At 44.9% G+C, this 23,140-nt stretch overlaps 1 protein-coding gene across 1 annotated transcript in view; it reads right to left on the bottom strand.

Annotated features, from left to right (window-relative positions):
- Window positions 1–23,140, bottom strand: part of antxr2a (ANTXR cell adhesion molecule 2a) — a 56,666-nt gene that overhangs the window by 22,320 nt on the left and 11,206 nt on the right. Inside the window, exons 8-16 of the mRNA XM_026321313.1 lie at window positions 22,790–22,850; window positions 21,237–21,332; window positions 19,082–19,151; window positions 12,399–12,477; window positions 12,185–12,280; window positions 7,420–7,470; window positions 6,748–6,837; window positions 5,083–5,253; window positions 4,841–4,921 (exon numbers count right to left, since the gene is read on the bottom strand). Of these exons, the coding sequence (XP_026177098.1) occupies window positions 4,841–4,921; window positions 5,083–5,253; window positions 6,748–6,837; window positions 7,420–7,470; window positions 12,185–12,280; window positions 12,399–12,477; window positions 19,082–19,151; window positions 21,237–21,332; window positions 22,790–22,850 (795 nt within the window). The remainder of the gene's footprint in view (window positions 1–4,840; window positions 4,922–5,082; window positions 5,254–6,747; window positions 6,838–7,419; window positions 7,471–12,184; window positions 12,281–12,398; window positions 12,478–19,081; window positions 19,152–21,236; window positions 21,333–22,789; window positions 22,851–23,140) is intronic.

Genomic DNA, 23,140 nt, shown 5'->3' with positions numbered 1-23,140 from the left:
AGATGCAAAGACACAAAACACCCTTTCAATATAAAAGGGAATAAACAGTGAAATTTATTCTTAGTCTTTTAGATCCTCGGGCCATCTCAGCTTTTTCCCCCCTCTCGTATGTAAATGGGTCACTGTGCTTATCGTCAGGTCACAAGCAGCCTGCCTGATTCTCTGTACGCAGCCATTTCTCTCTTGGATCTTTTCCATGTGACGAGCCTGCCCAGAACATACTGATGCACCAGTGCAGCCAGTATGGCAACCGGCCTTCTGCTGATCCTATGGCGTGGCTGTATCCACGTCTGATTCCTAGTGCAGTCTAATACTGGGGATGCTGTTATAGCTCCTATGTGCTACAAATCAATAATCAATGGTATTTACAGCTCACATGTGTCACAACTGCAGTTGTTATTGTTCCTTCAAAGTAAACACTACCAGGAGTTTTACGTGTCCAGTGGATTCGGTGCAGAATAATTGCAAACCACAGCTAATCTTCCTAACCTTAAACCAGTTAAATGGGTTTTAAGGCCCATGGCTTTAATCCAGCGTTTTAGTTTGAGACTCTATAAACTGTTTCTGAGGTCGTCTTGTTATAGTGAATTTTGCTGCAGGTTGTTTTGTTTTGAGCAGCGGCTGCAGGAAAGAACAGCTGTCAGATCCTGTGGAACAGGTAACATCCTGCTAATTAAAATCAACACGTCTGCATACGTGCTTTTTTCCCCCCAAACAGTCTCCGTTTGCAGCTGCATTACTGATAACACAAAGTCAACCAGGCGATGAAAGCAGCTTAGTGAACAAACAGAAATCTGGCACTGCCTTGAAGATAAGGAATCGGTCTGAAGATAGGCCGTGCTCTGGAAAACTGGCCCGGTATATGTGTTTTCATTCTACAAATTGAGTGGTACTACTCTCAGAATGACTCCATTTCCCATGAACCCCCATCTTTCTCGCTACATCTTGATGATGTTTTGATCAGAGCGTTTCTCTGTGGCAGACGACAAACATATTGGAATTTTTTTCCCCCCATTACTCGTTCACTCCTCTACCATCTGCTATTGAGAGAAACTCGGAGAGATACTTGAGCTCCATTTGCACTGGAAGAACATTTCCCACAAAATGTGACCCGGTGGCTCACGATGTAAAAATGCAGTGTAGAGGCCAAAGACAGGCTGCCAATCCTCTCAGCCATGGTCGTGTTTGTTTACAGTAATTATACTCATGTCTCAAAATGAATGCCGTAATTACTGACGACTTACTGATGTTGAAGCGCTACACGCGCTACCTTCATGCCAGTCAAATATTGAAACTGAAAAGCAAATATCTTCGTCCAGTTTCCAGCCTAATGTTTCACTTGGCTCTCTGTCCATGCAAACAATCACCTCGCAGCATCCCGATGGAGCCCCGAGAAACCGGCAGCACCGAGAAAATAAAACCCAAGCATGTATTGTTGTGACCTCCTAGGACGGCTCTGCTATTCCGTGCCATGCCGTGCCATGCCAGGCAAGCAGACTGTCACCCCTACCCTCAGTGGCCCTGAGCTTATGCCAGCCTTGTCTTTCTTTCTTTTTTTTTGTTGTTTTTTAAATACCTCATTTTTACATCCATCCTTTTCTCTCTCTCTCCCCTCCCTGTATCTGATGGGACTCTTCCAGAGCAGGTCTGTGCAGTCCCTCTGCTCACAGTCACTTAATTAAACGCTCCCACAGCACCGACTCCAACGTGACCGACGGCTGTTAAATTAAGACGCTGTCACAGCCGGGTCACCGAGCGCTGGCAGGGTGAAGGAAAGATAAACCAGCCGAGGGAAGAGAAGAGGAAGAAGAGACGCAGAAAGAGGGAAGCTGCTTCTACAGCTATTATTGTTAAACTAACATATTTGTCATTTATTAACTAATAAATAAATCAACTTGAATCTGGCATCATCTGAGATAGACAAGAGCAAGAGGTTGAGAGTTGCAGAGAAAAAGGAGGAGGACTTTCTTGCAGAGGTCCACCTGGAAAGACTGAAATGACGCTCGAGATCTTCAGCAACATCCAAGATGCTTGTAAGAAACACACAGCTCATGTCCCCTTCTGTGTCCTCGTTTCACCCTTCAGTCAGCAACGATCACCTCATTACTTCTTTTAATCATAAAATTTCAAGGCTCCAGAAGTCCTGTCCCCCCACAGAAAATCATAAAAATGTATTTTATAAGCTCAACAGCAAATATGCTTTAGCAATAGTCTAGAGGCCCATCAGATAATACCATTAACCTTCACACACACCAGCACACTCAGCCCACACGTCCCCTGGTGAGGAACAGATGAGAGTGAGAGGAACAAATGGAAATCCAACTGGAAATCCACACAGACTCTCAAGAACTCGACGCCTGTTCTCTGTTTTTGGCTTCCCTGCTCGTGTCTTTTTCTGTAGGAGGACTCACAGGGTTTAATGTATGTTGATGCATCATTCATTGCACACTTTGTTTGTACATTTTGCACGACAGCTGCTTTTAGAAGACAATAACATAGAGTGTGGAGGTGGGGGGGGCGGCAAATAAGAAAAAGAGATTCTGGGGGTGGGGGGGGGACGCAAACCAGAATAAGGCCAACCTCCTCCTCTCTGCCACCTTCCTCTACCTGCTGTCCCCAGTCGATCCCCGGAAAAACTTGGCGGCAGATGTTGCTGTGCTAAGTTGGCTCTGAAGTGCCTCCCCGGCTCCCCGGTCTCACCAACAACACAGTCAAACCACATTAGATCTCTTTATTTGTGCCTGGGGCAAGTTCGGCACTGCAGCTGTGTCCACCCCCGCTCTACCTTTGGTGTTGAAGGCCCTCAGGCGCTAAATGTGAGACCACAAAAAAAGAAAAAAAACACAGTTTCACTCTCATTTTCTGTCTCTCTTCTGCATCTGCTGACAATCCAGCAGTCTGGCTCCGGGCAGCAGCACTGAGGGAGGGGGGGTCAGGAAAGGAGACTGTTGAGGGAGGAGAGGAGGGTGAGGAAGCTCAGTGAGGAATTGAGGAACGGGAGGAGGGTGATGGGTTGGCATGGACACCCAGGTCCCCGTGCTGAACAGATGTCTGGGACAACCTGCTTCCTTACACCTGTACGAGTCCTTGTAACCCCGCGGACGCAGCCTCCTGAAAAATTCATGACCCTGGAGGTTTCCTGTCTGCCATCAAAGACCGCTGCCCTCCCTCCCCCGTCGCCTCCCTCCTGCCCCCCCTCGCTCTGCTGCTCCTATCCTCTCTCTTCTCTGTGCCACTGGTGCACGCTCTGCCATCTACACCAAACCTGTACCGGACAGTTCACTCCTCGCATTTTCATCAATACAAGTTTATCTGCAAAGCTAAAAAAATCACACATGCTGCAATGCAACAGCAAAACTGAAAGAGTTTCACCTCTGATGGGGGGTTTTTCCAGTAACTAAAGGGCCAGTTCGCCTGGAAAACTAGTTTGATTTTGGTCTGGTAACTGGTTTGGTCTGGTAACAATCTACAGCTGGAGGATTATTACACTAAAGCTGGATCACATTAGAAGATGCATGTTTTGCTTCGTTATGAAAAGCTGCTGATGCCGAGTAGGACAATGTCACAATTCACATAAAAAGACTCAGCTTCTATTCACAGTCCACTGCTGCTCATGTGAGACGTCACTTTCAGTCCTGAACAGTGGACTTTGGCCCAGCGACCACCGTCAGAGGGACCAGGGACTCCACTGGCAGCTTCGCTTCCATTTCCTTTCCCTGCCTAAGTGCTCTGACACAACTGGTTTACTCACCAGCAGGCTTCCCTCTCTGTTTTCTCTACTTCTAAACAGTTCGCTCTGAGCGACTGGGGTGGCCTCATGTGTGGGAACATCTATCATCTTTCACACAGTGGGAGCTGCAGCCATGATGTTTCTAGACTTTCCTGCTTAAAGCCCAGAGAGTCGGGTGAATACTGGTCTGGGGAACTGTTGTCATTTCAAAATGAAAACAAGGGCCTTGCCAATGAGCGTATTGCAGGAAAATGTGCATGTTTGGTCATGTAAGGAAAACCTTGGCTTCAAATCTCCAGACCTCAGCAAAGAGGTGCCTGCTGCAGCGAATAAAAGACATCAGGGACTATTTTTTTAAAGCTGATACGTGCATAGAGTAGATTTGTCATTTTTTACCCCATACGGCTTCTGTAATTTTTTTTATTCACTAAAGGAAACAGTTTGGAGTCAGTTGTTGAGAAAAGTCCAGAGTCTGACCATATTAGGTCGTCCCTGTCATGATTCCCTCTGCGATCCTTCCCAGCTGCAGCTCACACAGGCCCGATTAGGTAACAAGCACACAACGTGAAACGTGCACCAGCAGCTTCTTCTGCTGGGATGAAGTACACAGATTATCCTCTGATCAGAGCTGTCACACAATACAGCACTGAAATAATGACTGTAATAATAATAACTGTAAATCACTCAAACGATTTTTAAGGATCAATCAAAAATAATTCTGAATTTAAGTCATGATCAGGATCAGGGCTTTTATAGAAGTGTTAGAAGAATATTAAGAAGAGAAACAAGAAGACCGTCCACCCTGAAGACTGATGCAACATATTCTCTATTTATATCCCAAAGTACAACAAACTGCACTGATGGCCAAAGTTGAGACTTTGACTCAGTCCCTTCAGGCTGCGTGTTTGCAGAACTCAAAACCCAACACACCACCATGACGTTGATTTACTGTATCCCACACACACCCTAAAGCAGCACACACATTTGGACTTCCTCTACCATCTTCTGCACAGCCTGTGTATCAGGACCAGGGTTTTATCTTGAACCTTTCTGCAAAGAAATGAAACCTGGAATTTGTTTCTCAGGTTGACTGGAAATTCAGAGACTTACTTTGTCTGCAGAGGTGGGACGCATGAAGGAGACTCGGTCATACTGCCGCCGCAACAGGGCCCACAAAGCATCGAGCCGACCCTGATGAAACAGAGAAATGGGATGTAGGTAAACATCACCTTCAAAAAGCTGCAGATTATCTTGTTACATGCTCTAACCAAACATCATCAGAAAGAAGGGAACAAAAACAGACTTTAGCTGAAAAACAAACATCCATTCGCTTTGGATGCAGGAGTACTCACCTTGATGGGAGTGTACCACTGGTTCTCTCTCTGAGGGCAGGTGGGGGCACGCTTCGCAGCGGGACGTTTGATCATTGGCTCCTCTACTTCCTCTGGTATAGAAATTTTGGCGTTCTTGGCTTTCTCCAGTCTGGCCCCCTCTTCGGTCGAGCCCTTTTCACCCCAGCGCACCTGGACAGGTGAAACCAACACATTCTCTGTTCATACAAAAAGCAAGACCCCAGTAAACTGAAACCGGTAAATTAATGCTAATATGATTAGCTAATTTATCAATACATTTATTTTTTATTATTCACTCTTACATTGACCTTTATGGTGGAGTTCTCCTTTGATCAATAGTGGTAATTGTTAGTTGTAGCCTTTGGTTGAAGACCAGTCAAAATATCAAGATCAATAATCTCCATCAATCAGAGGAGGCCGAAAACATTTTGGTCATGGAGGAGGAGCCTGATTTAAAGCGCAGCTGTCACAGCACAGCCATAAGAAATGAAATGACCCGAACAAGCCTGTTTTTTCTGTTGTTAATAAGCATATTTACATGTAGTGTAGTGTGTGTGTGTGTGTGTGTGTGTGTGTGTGTGTCTGAGTTAAGCTGTCCTGGTTTCTAATTGAATTCATCACATCTGTTACAAGAAGTAGATAAAAAAAAAAAAAAAAAAAAAAAAAAATCCACCATCACATGAATGGAGAGGTGATTAATTAGCAAACCAGTTTTCAAGCTGTAGGTTAAGCCGTGACAATATAGAACAGCTTCTCAGAAACACCGCCGGCCTGCCGCATCATCAAGAAAAGAGAGGTCGGCGATGAATAAAAGATACGTTGTCACCTCAGCCGCATCAATACGTGTTAGAATTATTGGCAGCGGCAAAGCGGTGGAGGTGGTTTTTCTCAGCATGACGTCTTAAATGTGGAAGCGGGGGAGAAGACGGGTTGATCTTAACAAGCACCTCGTCCTGCGTCGGCAGGGATGAAGCCTCAGAAGTGGAGACGATCCTGTCGGTGGGGATCAACCTGCTGCAGGAACAAGACGGGGACAGCATAGCTGGGCTCACATCTCAACAACACTCGTGGGGGGAAAAAAGTCAAGAGGTAGGAGCTCCCTGAGGATGCTGGGAAGTCCCTGCAACGCTCCCCCCCTTTCCCTTCGCGGCTAGGAAGCAGCAGGCGATACAACAGCGAGGGGCGAGGAAGGAGAGGGGGAGGTGAGGGGGGCTCGTCTCTAAACCCGGGTTCCCCTCGGAGGAGGCACACAACAAAAAGGCTGAAGAAGAGTTGGGGGCTGAGAAGGTGGGGGTGCGGAGGTGCGTGGAGTGGATATGTCAAGTCGACGGCAGCATCAGTCCTAAAATCCTGGTGACGACTTGATCCAATCAGGCCCGTGTGACCAAAGACGGTGGCAGGGCCTGTCATGTCAGAGGCATCAGTGGCATCAGCAGACTGACGAGGACAGTGGCCCGGTGGGTCGGCCTGTCGCCAACCCCCCCGTAACTCAAACTTCCAGCTCCAGGGAAAAGAAGCACGTCAGCAGGTCTCTCTGAACACGATGCACGTTTACAGGACAACAGCCGTCAGACACTGATCTCATCTGTGTGGGACTCCAGTGTTTGAAGGAACTACTTCACCAACCAAACCATTTCAAACTCCACTCAGTGCTTTGACTCTGACCTCCATGCGTTTGATCCCTCCAGCTCCTCTTCCTCCGTAGTAAGAAGCATCCACAGTCGGCCACTTCTTCTTGGGGAGAGGCTCTGGCTCCTTCAAAGACAGAGAGGAAAATCAGAAAACTGTGCTTTGCTGTTATGTTTTCTTTCAGACTGACTTCCCAACATTTGAACGTGATCCTCCTTATCTGTGGGAAAAAAGCATTTACAACATTTTGTCAGGAAGGAGGAGACATTTATGTCGAGGAATGATCTTCTCTGCTTTGAGCTATTCTACAGTCTGTTCTGTTTGACAGACTGAATCCAGGAATTACGAGGATTTCCTTGATTAAACAATAATTTTTTACATCAATTTCTTTTACTATTTATATGAATCCAGTGTGGAAGCTCATTAAAGCTACTGCTTAATAAAGACTAGAACCTATTAAGGCTGAAATATAATCATAGTAATAAAAGTGCTTAGTCCACATTAAAAATCATCTCAAACTTCTCAGTTTAGCAGCAACTTCTCAAAGTTCAACATCACACTCAACAGTCTTTGTGTTAAAGCTAATCACATCCTGGCTCTAGTTTCATATCTAACATGAAGATTATAATAATGAATCAATAATAATGAAGTACATGCAGTCCATGTTTTAAAGTTCCCTGGCATCAGTACAACTGCAGTGGTACTCACAGGTGGTGGAGGACGGGAAGGCGGAGGAGGCGGTGGTGGGTCTTTGATGACCTGGATAGAGGAAGAAAAAAAGCAAAAGAGCGTCAGCACAAAGTCCAACAGGGGACGTACAGAGACAAACACACGCTCGACGCTTGTCAGGACGACGCTGACGGAGGTGATTCGTGACAGGTGACTGAGTCAAACACAGACATCCCTGAGCTCGTCGCACGGTGGAGACGCGGTTGCTGCCAGGCTGCTTTGTAACCGCAACTGGCGCCCCATCGCTCCACTGACTGCTGATTACAAGGATTCTGCTTGTAAACCAACATCAGGGGCCCCTTGTGCAAAATAAAGAAAAGCTAAAAATCAACTTGTTGACAGGGGAGTCTTCGGGGCGAGAGCCGCTGCCCGTTTAGCTCTTAATTAATTGGATGGGGTTCAGTGCTCCCAAGCAATCCTCCCAATCATAAAGTCCTAAGGAGTTAATTAGCTCCAATGAGATACAGAGGAGGAGGCTCGGGCTCCGCTCCAAGCCCCGTCTGAGTGCAAGATGAGTGGCACGCACACGCACACACACACACACACACACACACACACACACGCAGGGAAAAAAAAAAAAAAATACACACACATGCATGATCACAACACACCTCTCCCACAGCAGAGTGACCAGCCCAGTGGCATCGTTCATGACAAGGCACCCGAGGAGCAGGTTGTCCACAATGTGATTCCTCTCAAAGACAAGATGCCTTAACTGGGTTTTCCAGACGTGCATCGCAAAGCAAAGAGCGGCCCGGCAGGGACACTTGTCAGGTGTCAGTCAGACGCGTCACATACTGATGTCCGACTTTTTACTGCAGGATTGCTGAAGACGCCACTGTCACTCAGTGAGTCTGTGAGAGGGATCGTGGAGTTTATTCTCCTGTGTTTTCATGTTTCAGGAGCTTAAAGTAAGTAGTGACAACAGAGAAGAGGGCTCAGGTCCATCTAAGGTTCTGGAAACTGCTGCAGATTACAGAATATATGCTGCTTTTTATATGTATGGTTGTTTTTAAAGTTTCATCTTTTAGTTTTAGTGTTTTAGAGGAAGTGAAAGGATTCATTCTGACTCCATGAGAAGTTCTAGTTTCCCATAGAAGGAACTGGAACATGGATCAGTTCTCAGGAAGCATCACTTTATTTACCTTAAATAACCTTAAACCTTATGGGAAGCGATAACATCCATACTCTGTCACCAACCACTGCTGCAATTCCCTACACTGACTGAGCTTTGACAAAATCATCGTCATCATCATCACGTCAGGTTGTACAGTATTAATCAATCAATTAAAAAAATATCACACACACGTTGGTAACAGGAGGATGATCTGCTGATTAGTTTTATACGCCTGTGAACTAAAAGGCCAAAGGAAGCAGCGTGAAAACATCCAACTCAGCTCTGACAATCTTGACGTTCGGTGCTTTGCTCAAAGGGAAAATAAAGGAGAAGGTGTTTCCTTTTCACGCGTCCACCCAGGTTTTTCCTCTGGTGGCCTCACTGCACACTAACAGTAGCTGTCCTATAAATACTGTACATATAATTACAGTGAAGAGAGGGGAAGGCAGACCTCTGTCCATTAGTCAAAGGCAGATAGTACACTGTCATCAATGCTTATGCATTTGCTAAATTGGTTTTGGGGGGAAAAAAAGAGTAATGTAATTATGGCATATCATAGATTCTAACAGCTGTTTCATTCACTGTTAAGCACCGGGATATCATCACACTCTCCACATAATGTTGTCATTAGAATAATGAAAAATAATCAATTAGGGTTAATTAATTGCTTTTTGACACACAACTGCCTGTAAGCAAATCCAGTACAGGTCTGCTGGTAGCCTCTCCATACGCTGATTAACATCATTTCAGCCACACCTTACGCTGACAGGATTATCTCTTTTTATTAAGTAATTATGCAGCAGATTTCCTGGACATATTGTGGGATAAATAAAGCATTATCCAAATGACAGGGCTCTGCTGCTCTTTCCCAGCTACCTGATGGACAGATGTGAAGAGGAGCGCTCGGCGACGCGGCAACGTAATTAAAATCTTAACTGCAGGACACTAGGCCATCTGACATCAGCCCCAGCGGCTCGCCACCGCAGCCACAACACCACAGGGGGGGGGGGGGGGGGGGGGATCGGACCAATCAGAGGAGCGCAGGGCAGTATGTCCCCATACTGCTGTCTCCATAAACGTCCAACTGGACTCGTTAATCGGTTTATTCCCAACCACAAGCTCAAACCGTGTTGTGTCAAGCTGTTTGCCGAGGCTCGTCATGACGGATCAGTGGCAGGTAGCGTATTTAGAAATTTCAATTGATTTGTGCTTCTGACTGTGAACATAAGAAAGAAAAGTCATTCTGAGGCGACGAGAGGCAGAAAGGAACGACTTCTAACGTGAAAAATACCATCAGAGATTATTAACAATAACCACCAACTCAGCTGAAACTGTGGCCAAAAGTGAATCCAATTTAGCTGTGAATCATCAGTAATTTAAACAAACTGGTGATAAAGACCAAAGTCCATCTTCAGTCATCAATTCTTCCATTTGGACCAAAGACGATTCTGGCAAATCTCAGTTCATTTCCAAATCATAAACAAAGAAATTACCACTCACAGCTTGTATGACCTCTCTCCTAGCATCAACCCATGTGGGAGAGAGACAGAGAGAGAGGGATTGTGGGAAAGAGGTTGGGCGCGCGTGTGTGTGTGTGTGTGTGTGTGTGCACGGCCTCATCCCGACTGCTGAAACCTGGCAGACTGAGGGTTTAAATATTAACAAGCCACACATGGCCCTCCTCTTCTGCCGCGTCCCTGGATGGAAGGCAACAGCAGCTCTCTCCACCAAGACAAACACGTCCGTGGCCAGACATGCTGCAGGGGGTTTACATTTTAATGCCTTTGTTGGTTTTCCAAAATATGCTTCCATCTCATCCTGGATGGGTTCCCTACAGGTCCACAAAGCCAGGTGACGGCTATCGTTTAAGGGGCAGCGTTTAGTGAGCGGGAATGGAGGTGCGGTGGCGAGGGAGGCCTGGAGGTGGGGGGCAAATTTTCCTTTATCAGATCTCAGCAGAAAAAAAAAAAAGCAGAGACACAGTGAAAGACTGGGGTTCGCCATCTGCAGCCCCTCTCTCATAGCCCCAAACAATAATCTGTTGTGGATTTTTGTAAATGGTTGTGTGGGTGAGGGCAGGGTGAGGAGCTTACAGTACTCGGCTTCATGGTGATCCAGGACTAAACAAAGATTTAAACAATGGATTTAATGAAAAAAAAAAACACACAAAAACAATCACAGAAGAGTTTAGAACTGAATGAATTACCTTCCACACTAAGCGTTAAATCTAAAATACCAGGCACCAATATTATCTTATCGATAATCCGCCAAATATTTAGTGGGTCTAAGATGGAGAACCTTCTGTGTCTGTGCTGAAAGAGCGAATTTTAACTACAGTTAACAGAACATAAGCCACACTGAATAATATTGGCCTATTTCCACTGAGTTTTGCAGCTTGTAGGCCCCAAAAACATGATTTTCTAATGAGTAATGGAGGCTTTAATGAAGAACGAAAATGTTTTCTGATAAATTCAAGAAAGATCTGGCTATTTCACATGAGATATGTCTGTCTGAGCTGGAAAAACAGATGCACGAACTGGGCTTTAAAAAGTTTTCAGTCATGACGGCTGGTAGTTTGAAGGTGCCGGCAGCAACGATCAAATCAGAGACACACACACACACACACACACCCCCACACACACACCCCCACACACACACACACACACACACACACACACACACACACACACCCCCACACACACACACACACACACACACACACACACACAGGAGGTGGTTGCTTGTGGTCGATTTTGATCATATTTACTGGAGCAAAGTAACAACCACCACAGACAAAAACAACAACGACAACAACAACAACAACGATAATAAGGAGAGAACCAGGAGGAAAAAGAAAGTCCAGCAGCATTAAACACTCTGACTGACAATCTGCATCAGTGAGAGAAGATTTCTGTGTTTACCAAAACAGAAGACGTATCTTAAGCCTGAGCATGGACATGGCAGATTCAAATGTGATTAAAGCACAAACAATCTGATTATTATTAATCACTTCAGTCCCCAGGTAGGCCTGATATTAGTCCTCCACAAACACAGACTTTGTTAACTTTGGTGCAATCTGTCACACACACCGCTCTGCAGATTATCCATCGCTTCTTCTGTTCTTAAGACGCTCTCCTCACTTCATCTCCTCTCAGAACACATGCAGTCATGAGCCACTCATCTACAGGATGTGGGCTCCTCACTTCCTGTTTGAGGTCCTTCCTCTGTGGTGTCGCTAAGCCAACGCGGGCGAAACGGTACACTGAGGTGACGAGGTCACACAGATGTGCAACCCCACTTCCCTTCACCATGGGCGGGTGCTGCGTATGAGCACCTGACGTGACTAATATGAGCACTTTGAGCACCAATAGTGATTTTATTTAGAAAGCCCTGCTGTCAGGAAGTAACAGGATGTTTGAAACAGTCAGAAAGAAAACTGAGATAAGATATTTGGTGCCTTCACTGCTAAGATTTGCTCCTAATGTAAGTGATTTTTATCAGATGTAGACAAGCTAGACCAGAGATTGCAGGTAAAACAGGAAACAGTCTGCTCTGGTCGCTGAATAAAACACAGTGTAAATGAATCACCACCTCTGGTCGAGCGTGAGGACTGAGGCAAAAACTCACCACTTTGCAGCAGAGAGGCCAGAACCACCACATGAGAGCCAGAGCCACAAGGATCAGCAGCACCAGGAAGACGATCGCCACCGCCAAACCATCCGACTACACAAGAAAAGGACAGCAGTAATCAATTTATACACCTTATTCACTATAGATTTTATTTTTATTAGCTAGTTGATCATCATCGTTTTCAGTGTTTCAGCAGAGAACCAGCACTCACACATGTGGAAGCAGAGATGGTGTAGGCGCTGGAGATGAAGGACTTCCCGTTGTTTAGGCTGATGAGAACATCCATAGTCCTTTAACGAGAGAACAGACAGAGACAACCAGCGTTAAAGTCTCCTCTAAAATGATCTTAGAAATACGCTTTGGTTTTAATTTTACAGTGAAAACAACAAAATAAATAATGTGTTTGAGAAAACTCAAAAGTCCAAAGATGAAGTCCGCATGTGTTAAAAGATTACACAAGGAACATGAGCTGCAGGTGGATATTATATTCTATATTAATAATAAAAATCAATAAACTGTGTTTATTCGATGCACAAATCCTGTTTACAAATCAGAAACGTGCTCCCACACTAGAACAACGCTCAGTAAAGAACACAATGGGCATTAGCTAAACAGGAGAAGGAAATCCTTCCATTATCACGTAATTCACAGCCGTCAGGGTGTGTGTGTGTGTGTGTGTGTGTGTGTGTGTGTGTGGGGATGAGGTAACCTCGCTGCAGTAACGAGGCTCGTGAACTCCTACGACTTATTTAGAGGGAAAAATGCAGAGGCCAAAACGGGTGCAATTAAAAACCCTAATGATGAACGGCACCGCAATTTCCATATGTCTATTATGCCCGATCCAATTACCACAGGTTTAATGAGAACTCAGGATATGGAACGAGCGAAACGCCTGAAATCCTGCCTCGGACACAAAAAAAGAGAAAAGGAGAGAAAAAGTATGCAGAGTGGAGCTGTGCTGTGTGAGGGGGCCAGCTGTGAGTGTGTGGTAGCATACAGGGGAGGCCTGCATTAAAACCGGTGCTGCAGAATAATAACAAGAGAGCGCTCTTTGCTTCAGATTTTGCCCGAGGCTGCGCCTTGGGCCACCAATCCTCCTGTGGTTCAGAACAGATGAGCAACCAGACCATGTGTCCATTACTATGCAGTGCATTCTAAATATTCTAAAATGACTCCTTTGCACCTTTTTTTTTTTTTTTTGGTCACCCACTAAATATTTAACACATAATTCATGGAAGTTTAAAACCAAATGCACTTTGACATTTGAACTTGTTGACGCCGCCACTTTTTATCTAAGTCTTAAACACAATTTAGTTGTTTTTTTAAATTCATTTCAGCTTTCATGCAGAGATAATGATCCAGCAGGTCCCTGAGAGCCTAAATAGCAGGTGTAGATAATGACGCCTGTGAAGATGTGAGATTTAAAATCTACTTTACTCGTGTGTGATCGATGCTTTGGAAATGGTCATCACTTGCTGCTTGAAGAGGGTTGGACTGTTCACTGTGACACTGGCTGAAAAGCTTGCTGCTCTGCGTTTGCGCCTCTTATGCATAAAAATAAAAACTGCTCCCCTCCTTGTGTCCGATTACAGAAACGCCTCTGCAGCTCACGAAGCCGTTCCAGGTCCTTGCATGTTAACTAAGTGCCTGTGCTGAATGGGTGAGGGGAGAGGCTAATTCAGCTGACACTCTCAATCCGTGATAATGGTGGGCAGGTTGTTAATCAAGCTGGAGGTGTGGACCCCGGCATGTGAAGGATGAAAGCTCCCAAGCGAGCAGCCACCCCCCGCCTGACATCACTGGACATCCTTAATGCACCGCAACCCACCACAGTCGGACAGGCCTTCGCCTCCCTCACTGAGGCGCTCGCCGCTAATTTACAGAGTTACTGTTGAGTAGGCAGAATCTGCTCCAGCACCGAGGCATAAGTCACACGTCCCCTCCTCTTTCACCGTTTTATTTCCAGGAATATTAACAAACGAATGATTAGCAACTCGGGACAATGTCCAAAGCATTAAAGTGAGTATGTGGTGCAAGTGTATTACAATTAGTGCTGAAATGATTAATCAGGGGCAGCACGGTGGTTTAGTGGTTAGCACTGTTGCCTCACAGCAAGAAGGTTCCTGGTTTGAAACCCATCAGGGGCCTTTCTATGTGGAGTCTGCATGTTCTCCCTGTGCTTGTGTGGGTTTTCTCCAGGTACTCTGGTTTCCTCCCACAGTCCAAAAACATGTATGTCAGGTTGATTGGTGACTCTAAATTGCCCATAGGAGTGAGTGTGAGTGTGTGAGGTTGTTTGTCTCTATGTGGCCCTGTGATGGACTGGGGACCTGTCCAGGGTGGACCCCTGCCTTTCACCCAAAGAGAGCTGGGATAGGCTCCAGCAGGTCCCTGGGACCCTGGTTAGGAATAAGGGGGTCTAGATGAGCAGATACTGGTTTCATCCATTCTACAGACTAAATGACTAATTATTTAACCTGACTAGTTGATCCACTGTGAAAGTTGTGTGTTGTGTGTGTTGTTGTGTGTGTAGGCCTACGAACAAACAAACCTGTGCACAACAATTTTTGCTGTAAATTGACATTATTTTCTCGTTTGTTTCCCTGAGCGTTACAGAGGCAACACCAGACAAAGCAGTGGAGTTAAAAAGTTAAAATAAAAAGACAACAGATCAATAATTTAAAACACCACTCTCACTGTCGTTTCACTTCCCTGACGTCAAAGTCAGCGGGTGACACCGAGAAGAAAGCTGCAGCTGTTTGGCGGGTCAGTGGTTCGGTTTGAATAAATAGGAGATGAGAGGGCAGGTTGTCACGGGGCCGAGGGATCAGTCAGAATCAGAAGTCTTCTTCCTGCTGTAGATCTCTGGCTCCACGTTGAAAAAAAAACCTTTGTCCCCTGGCTCGCTATAATCTGTCAGAAAGTAGGCCTGCTGTGACGTTAAGCTTTGGTGATGTGATCCAGCTGCAGTGGCTGACAATAGTGACGCTAATGGCTTTCAAACTTCTCTTAAAGATGTGAAAATTGAGGAGGCTGAATAATTCACAGCAGAGCATATGCAAAGTCTGTCACTCGGCATCCAGGAGTCATCACTCTGCACGAGTCTGTGTGGTAGAAGTTCTGACAGAGGGATCGTGGGGCCTGGGGACCAGATGAGAGGCCGCGCTCCAGAGTGAGACATCCACACTATAAAAACTGACTGATGGGACAAAAGTAAAATAAAAGATAAGTTTCCTGGCACCAGCACTGGATAAAAAAAAAAAAAAAAAAAAAACACACTAGTGTGTTTTAACTTGCTACATCTTACACATCGGCTTTGCTTGATCACTAGAACATAAAGTGTCTCAGGCTGCCAGTGGTTTCCAATTCAGTTTTAAAAATCAGTCTTCAAAAATATTGCAGAATTTCACTTTTCAGGCCACTAAATGGCTTTAACATGAAGCTGCTCATGACTGGTCCACGTTATGGCCTCGTGCATGTCAGAGAATTTTACTTTAAATTTTATTTTGAAAGGAATCGCAACCAGAAACACACAAGCTACAGTTTTTACGATAAACCAGGAGAAACAGTCTGCGTTGAACCGAAACACTCGAGGTGTTTGATTCCCGGTTAAAGACCTAAAGTGGACGGGCTGCTCCTTCAGGAGTGTGATTCCACATCAACACACCTGTGCCACAGCACTGAGGACAATCAAACAACAGGACATTTCTATCATAAACATCGTCACACCCCCACTGGAGCAGATGTGAGACGCTGCTGCTGGCGGCACCTTTGGGACAGCCTGGTTAATAATTGATGAGCACTAGCATTAGCTACTGTACCTGCTCTGCGAGGCAGGTGTTGACTCCATCCTGGGTTTTTTTTTTTTTTTTTTTTTTTGTCCTCCGCTGTTATTGTGAAAACACGAGGTGAGGACTCGCTGCTGCGAGAGCGCAGCCACTTAACCTCTCAATCAGCGGCCCAGCAGGATACGCCGGCTCTCCTAATACGGGTGCACCGAGGGGGAGGAGGCGGGTGTGTGGAGGGAAGGAAGGGTGTCAGCAGATGCCAGTGTTTCAAGCCTGATGCCGCAGCTGTCAGCACAGATGATGCCTCCGCCGTGAGTGCTCCTACACAGCTCAACGACCAACTGAGGACACGATGATTCCTGGACATCAAGGCTGGATGTGGAGCCGGCTGCTCCGAGTCCCCGGTGGGACAGGAAGCTGCAGCTGAGCGCCTTAACCCGAGTGACCACCGCATCCAAAATATCTGCACGTTCCCCTGAAATTCACATCTGACAAACCAAAAAAAAAGAGATTCAAGCATCGCCCGCTGAGGAGAAGTCCCCACGTGTAACAAAAACACGGTTAAAAAGGGGGAACGCAGAAAGTACGAGCAACGAAAAGGCGATTCTTCCTCGGCTGAGCGGAGCCACGTTAACGGAGCACCCTGAGAGTCGGCTGGAGTGATGGAGCAGAAGCAGACAGATGGACGGAGAGGGAAGTTTCCAGGCCCCGGCGTTCCGTGCAGGTGGTCCGGGGTGCAGGGATTGTCAGAGCATGGTGAATTATTTAAATGGTGAGCGTGGAGAAGGGAATGGCTGCATCTGTCACACATCCTTTTAAAGCCCCTCCAGCAGATGTGTTTACTCACCAGCCGTACCCGCTAACTACTTAATGGGTCACTATCAGCAGCCAAGAGTTAATTAAGCAGGCCTTTTGCAAATGGCAGGCACGTAGCATCAGCATCAGGTCAGGTCCTATCAGGTCGTAGCCGACGCTGTAGGCCTGTGGTTTACAGATGTAGTCGCTCCAGTTAATCTCTTCACCGTGTCCTTGACACACTGGTGGAAAAAGATCAGATTCTGTTTTTGCCTTTTTCTGTTTGCAAAGTGAGAAAATGCAGGTTTCGTAAGATCCAGCTGCACTTCCCTAAATCTGCAGTAAAGTCGATAACGGAGCACTGAGGCTGCACAGCAGACATGAGCCACCGTTTGTGCAGTACTTAAAAAAACTGTCCTTTCTTGCAATGTTTAAAAAATAATAACAGTTGGCCCAAAGTTCACCTTTAGACAATTTTCTAATGAAATTATTACTAAATCATTGCACAGTTCCATTTTTAAGTTCAATTCTCATGCAAAAAGTAAACAACCTGCTGATTTTCTGTTTGAAATAAACTTTAAGTTGACAGTCTGACATATTTTCCTCTGTGAGGATGTCGACCCTTTTTCAATATTTTGGACAAAATGACTTTCAGTTCATCAAAAGTTAAATGTTATTAGAACCCTATTTATTTATTTAGTTGATCCTTATTCACAAGGACCACAGCTAAATGTGCTGCACATGCCTTCAAACAGCAGATATTATAGTAGATCCATGCAACACCTATACACATTGTTCACATCTTAATAAAAAGGTGGAACGGTTCCTAAGAACCTGCACATTTTCAAAAGAAACAAACTGGACTAACTGAACATTTTACATTCCCGCACTTCTTGCAGAAAAACATGTTATCATGAGCAGTTTGGGCTTTAAGAAGGAGCGGATTATCTGAGGTGAGGTTCAAGTGGATTTGGAGCAGTTACAGCATCACGGCCATCGTATGACACATGATCCGTTTTAAAGATGAAAGACCTTCAGGAGCCAGCGGTGCTCATAATCATACATTTTTGATTGGATTGTCGTCAGCGAGGACATTAAAATCTGTTGTTCCATCTAGAATGCCTTAGCGATCATCTGCTGTGCTTTGGGATTATAAGAGATGACGTTAAAAATCAAACAACAGCTACGCAGCCAGGAATCGACGCATATTTACCCTGTTTTCACTTAAATCTGCATGTATGGGCTGTTTTTCTGTCAGGCTGCATCTACAGTGTTTGCTGCGTCTCTACACCAAACTCCTCATCCCTTCACTTACTGTTTGAACATACAGCTGATTTATAGATTTAGAAATTGTTTATCTGCAGAAATTAAACATCCTGCGACGGAGCAGAAACAAATAAAAAAACAACACTGAACACAGGGGAGAGCAGCAGAAAAACAAAATGTCTGAAGAGGAAATAAAACAGTCTTGAAAGAGAGGAAATATCTGCATGTGTGTGTGTGTGTGTGTGTGTGTGTGTGGTTTCACACAAGATGATTCACTGTTGATTTCTAACGAGACGAGCTTCTAGATGCAACAAACCACAACGTTCTCACAAACACGATGTTCCTTTTCAAAACCTAAACATCTACAGAAAGACTGAGCTTAAAATCTATTTTAGAAAACGTACTGAAAATATTTCTATATTATTCGTTTCCATTCATGACAAGCCTGCTTTAATAAGAATTTGTTTGTTCCTACTTACTCAAACACATATGACACTGATTAGAGACAAAAAAAAGAAAAACAGGAAATTTGGGCCTTTACTGTTGTAATTTTAGCAGCAAAACACAAACTTTTCTTATTTCATGTAATCACCACATATAATAAATATTTATTAGTGTCAGGTGACATCTTATTTCTCTATAGAAACTCAAAAATGCCCTTTATTTAGTACGTTTCCACCATTTCTTTCCACTTCCACGACAAAAACAAAAACAGGGAATGAAAATCATGTCATGGCCCAAAAACAGGACACTAATGACATTTTCTCCGGCTCATTAAACCTGTGAGATCGACACGATTTAATGGTGGACAAACTCTGCAACACAATGTGTTAAGAAAAAAAACTGATGAACAATAAATGAATTACATTAAAACCCAAACTAATAAACTGCATCTAATTTCTTCTGTGGGTTTGGCAACAAAAACCTGCAACACTTCAGCCACAAACCACATGAGTGGCCTAGATCTGACACTCATCTATTCTTTTTCTAAGAAAAAGGACAATATTTGCACCATATGCAAACAAAACCCACAGTGGGTACTTACTGTCCGACTTCATACAGCTTCGGTGCAGGACACAGCAGGTAATCATTACGCACAGCGCTCGGTTTGTGATCTGGAAAAACAAAAGGTTGATAAACAAAAATTATATAAATAATGAAAAAATAGACATGTACATTCCCAGAGTGTAAATATAAAAGATAAAAAATATCACATTTACTTTTATTAGTATAATAAAAAACACCTTTCATGAGTAATTTGTTTACCTAAAAACAAGCCTAAAGAATTTTTTTTTTTTTTATAAACAACAGCCACTGTGGTCAGACGTGGTAACTACAGGACAAATAAGGCAGTGAATTTTCCTACATTTCCCATAATTCCCAAGTCAATTCATGTGTTCTCAACAAACACTGGATGAGAAACAGGCCAAAAGCAAATGACTTCACCATTTTAACTGTGTTCACTTTGTCCTAATCAGTTTGAAGACTATAAAAACATTGAAAGCAGCTGTGAGAACACTGGGCATCAATTGACCCCCACACATATTTACTGTATAACCACACTACAAGCTCAATTCAATTATTATTATTATTCTAGACTCGGCTTTATCAAATTGTGGAAGAAAGAAGCTTTAAACTCAGGAACACAATGAACACTCAGTTTTGACCCACTGCTAAATGAGTTATATCGCAAAATAAACATCTTCATTATACTAACGTGTCAAATCAGTTCGATCAGATTATGGCGTGTGTGTGTGTGTGTGTGTGTGTGTGTGTGTGTGTGTGAGAATTGTCTTCAGACATGGAGGTCGTTCAGATTATTGATATATTTTTTTTTTCCTACTTGTCTGCTCAGGGCTCCAACTGCTTTGGTGATAGAAAAGACTGTAGCATCTGTTCCTCATATGTGGTGTGTGTTTCATAGTTGCCATGATGCCTGTCCATAATTATAAGGTGCCCCACTGTTAAAAAGGTCTGGGCTGAACACATGCAAAAGCCAATAAGGGAATAAATAGCCCCAAGTGGGCGAATGTGAGACAGCCTAAACTGAGAAAGGACTAACAGGAAGACATCTGCTAATGGCCACTTCCTAATTCGGATGAAGTGCTTTTTTAACAGGAAAAAAAATATGCTCAAGTATTTTAGTTGAAATGACGAAAATCAAAAATAACTTGTCAAGGAGGGAAGTGTTGTCATTGGCAGCCGTCGATCCCGCGGATCCCACGGCCAAATGAGAGCTTGAAAAGATTAGCTTTTGGTGCCAAATCCTGTTTGCTTCCTGAAAAAGGATTTCTCAACAGAACAGACTGCGAGCTCAAAATAAGGAGCACAGTGACCCACATAGTCTCCTTTCTTTTCTGTTGCATTTAGATCACACAGCACAGACAGCGAACTGCTGCGAGACAACAGACATGTCCGGACATTTCCGACCTCTGATTACCCAGCGTCAACTCACACAGCACAGGGACCTCCTGAGCTTTAAGACGTGTGCGGGACGCATGAGGTATTTCATGTCCGTGCCGCTGACATGAAGTTTAACAAAAGACAATAAACCCTCACAGCTCTTAAATACAGTGTAATAAATGAACGTGCAAGACACATTCACAGATCAGGGGTCAGGGAGAGAGAGAGAGACAGGAGTGGGGGTCTGTTCCTGCAAGTTAGCGACTCCAGGGAAATTCCATCAGATCGGAGGCCGATTATCACACTGGGACGTACAGACACACCGAGTCCCCATTAGCCTTGTTCACATTATCATGGGGGAAAACAAGTTTTTCTCACATCTTATTCATTATTACAAACATAGATGTGTAAAAGGGAACTCCTGTGGTTCAGCCATAAGATGTGGTTTGTAGCTGCAGAACAAGTTAGTCTTTGTCATGCAAATATAAATAAAAAAACACACATCTAACCCTGTAGGAATAACAATGAGTGCTTGTTGGACAGAGGCACGTGACGACGCCTTTATAGGGCGACACCAGGTCCCAAAGAACTGCTGCTGAGTTCCTCCAGTTCCTCCAAACACTTTTACTGTGCACACACACGTTGACTTCCTAACGTGAATCACTATGGGACTTTTTGTAGAAATACCCGAGTCGTGCTGAACAAGCTGCTCTTAATCAATCCCGGTGGTTGAGAAACTCCACTGGAGGTGAACAAAATTAAAGCAAGGCGTCTCATAAAAGGACTGAACCACTCACTGAAGGTCTGCTGGTTGACTATGAAGCTGCAGACGACGCCTTCGTTGCTGCGTCCCAGGGCGAAGCCGTTCCCTCTGAGGACGATGTTGAAGGACTCTGGAATGTAAACAAACAGCAGATAAGTGTGAGGGGAGGAACCGACCTATGGTTATACAGGATCCTGGTGTTATCAGGCAATTATTGTTTCATTTCAGTTTCCAGGGACTGGAGTGTTAGTACTACAAAAAGAAAAAGTACTATAAAAATAGATTATTTTAGATTATTGTGTTCATTGTAGTCCACATCAGAACTGAGCAACATTCAAACAGCTGATGTAAAGTGTAGGGGCGATGTCTGAGCTTCTGTAACTGTGTTGTGCTCAGCTGGATAATAAATCCACAGAAACTTCAGACGTTAGCAGAGCGATAAGAGCAGCCCTCACAGATCCAGACTGACAACCTGAAGTATTTGGGCAGGTTATTTCGGCTAGTGAGGTAACAACTCCCTAATGGATGAAAGACATGATGACATGATTTAAGGGATAAGAGGGAAAATATTTTTCTCTAACTTGTGCTGCTTTCTCATGGAAAACTGGATCCTATCATAACTTTGTCCCTCGAAAACAATCTGAGAAGGAAACACACAAAAAGATGCAAAACATAAAATAATTTCTGAGGTCCACTACAGACTGGTGATGTGGTTACACCGTCACCCCACACAAGGAAAGTTTTGGGTCTGAACCCAGGTGGACCCGGGGCCTTTCTGTGTGGAGTCTGCATGTTGTCCCTGTGTCTGTGTGGGTTTTCTCCTCCCACAGTCCAAACACATGCAGGTCAGGATTAGGGTCTGAACCCAGGTGGACCCGGGGCCTTTCTGTGTGGAGTCTGCATGTTGTCCCTGTGTCTGTGTGGGTTTTCTCCTCCCACAGTCCAAACTCATGCAGGTCAGGATTAGGGTCTGAACCCAGGTGGACCCGGGGCCTTTCTGTGTGGAGTCTGCATGTTGTCCCTGTGTCTGTGTGGGTTTTCTCCTCCCACAGTCCAAACACATGCAGGTCAGGATTAGGGTCTGAACCCAGGTGGACCCGGGGCCTTTCTGTGTGGAGTCTGCATGTTGTCCCTGTGTCTGTGTGGGTTTTCTCCTCCCACAGTCCAAACACATGCAGGTCAGGATTAGGGTCTGAACCCAGGTGGACCCGGGGCCTTTCTGTGTGGAGTCTGCATGTTGTCCCTGTGTCTGTGTGGGTTTTCTCCTCCCACAGTCCAAACACATGCAGGTCAGGTTGGTTGGTGACTCTAAGCCCTGTGATCGGATGTTAGAGGGTGGACCCCACCTCTCACCCTGCATGCTGGGACTGGCTCCAGCCCCCTGTGGCCCTGGATGTGCCAGGATAAGTGGTAGATGATGGATGAATGAATCTATGCATTGTTGCTATAAAGACTTGTTGTCTCACTGCTGCTTGACAGAGACATCTTTTCAGTTCCTCTGGGAAAGATGTCCTAAGTTCAGTAAGCATGTAGTAAACCCTGCACAGGATAAATCCATCTGCGTCTGTGGCAGGAGGATCAACTCACCGTTCACACAGACACTGGAGGGCTCCACACTCAGGATCTCTGTGCACGATCGCTTTAATATCTGGAGGACGAGAGGAAAAAAAAAAAATTGGTACATTATCACACGAGGACCAAGAATAAATACATCAAGTCCCGACTGTTATCGGCTCTGTCAGGTTTAGAAAACAGATTAGGGTGCAACACCTGAGAAATGTCTCGCTCCTGATCGGGGCCTGGCGGCTAAAGGAGAGCGCTGAATATCAGCAGCGAGGAGAACAGGAGGGGGAAACGGCAGCTGTGTCAGCCTTTATGGGAAAATTATGCAAGACTATTACATTCTTCAGTTCTATTAAAAACCTCCGGGATCCTGCA

Source organism: Mastacembelus armatus, chromosome 9 (genome assembly GCF_900324485.2).
Source record: "Mastacembelus armatus chromosome 9, fMasArm1.2, whole genome shotgun sequence".
NCBI lineage: Eukaryota > Metazoa > Chordata > Actinopteri > Synbranchiformes > Mastacembelidae > Mastacembelus > Mastacembelus armatus.
The sequence above is the reverse complement of the archived record's forward strand: the minus strand, read 5'-3'. Positions and strand labels throughout refer to the sequence as shown.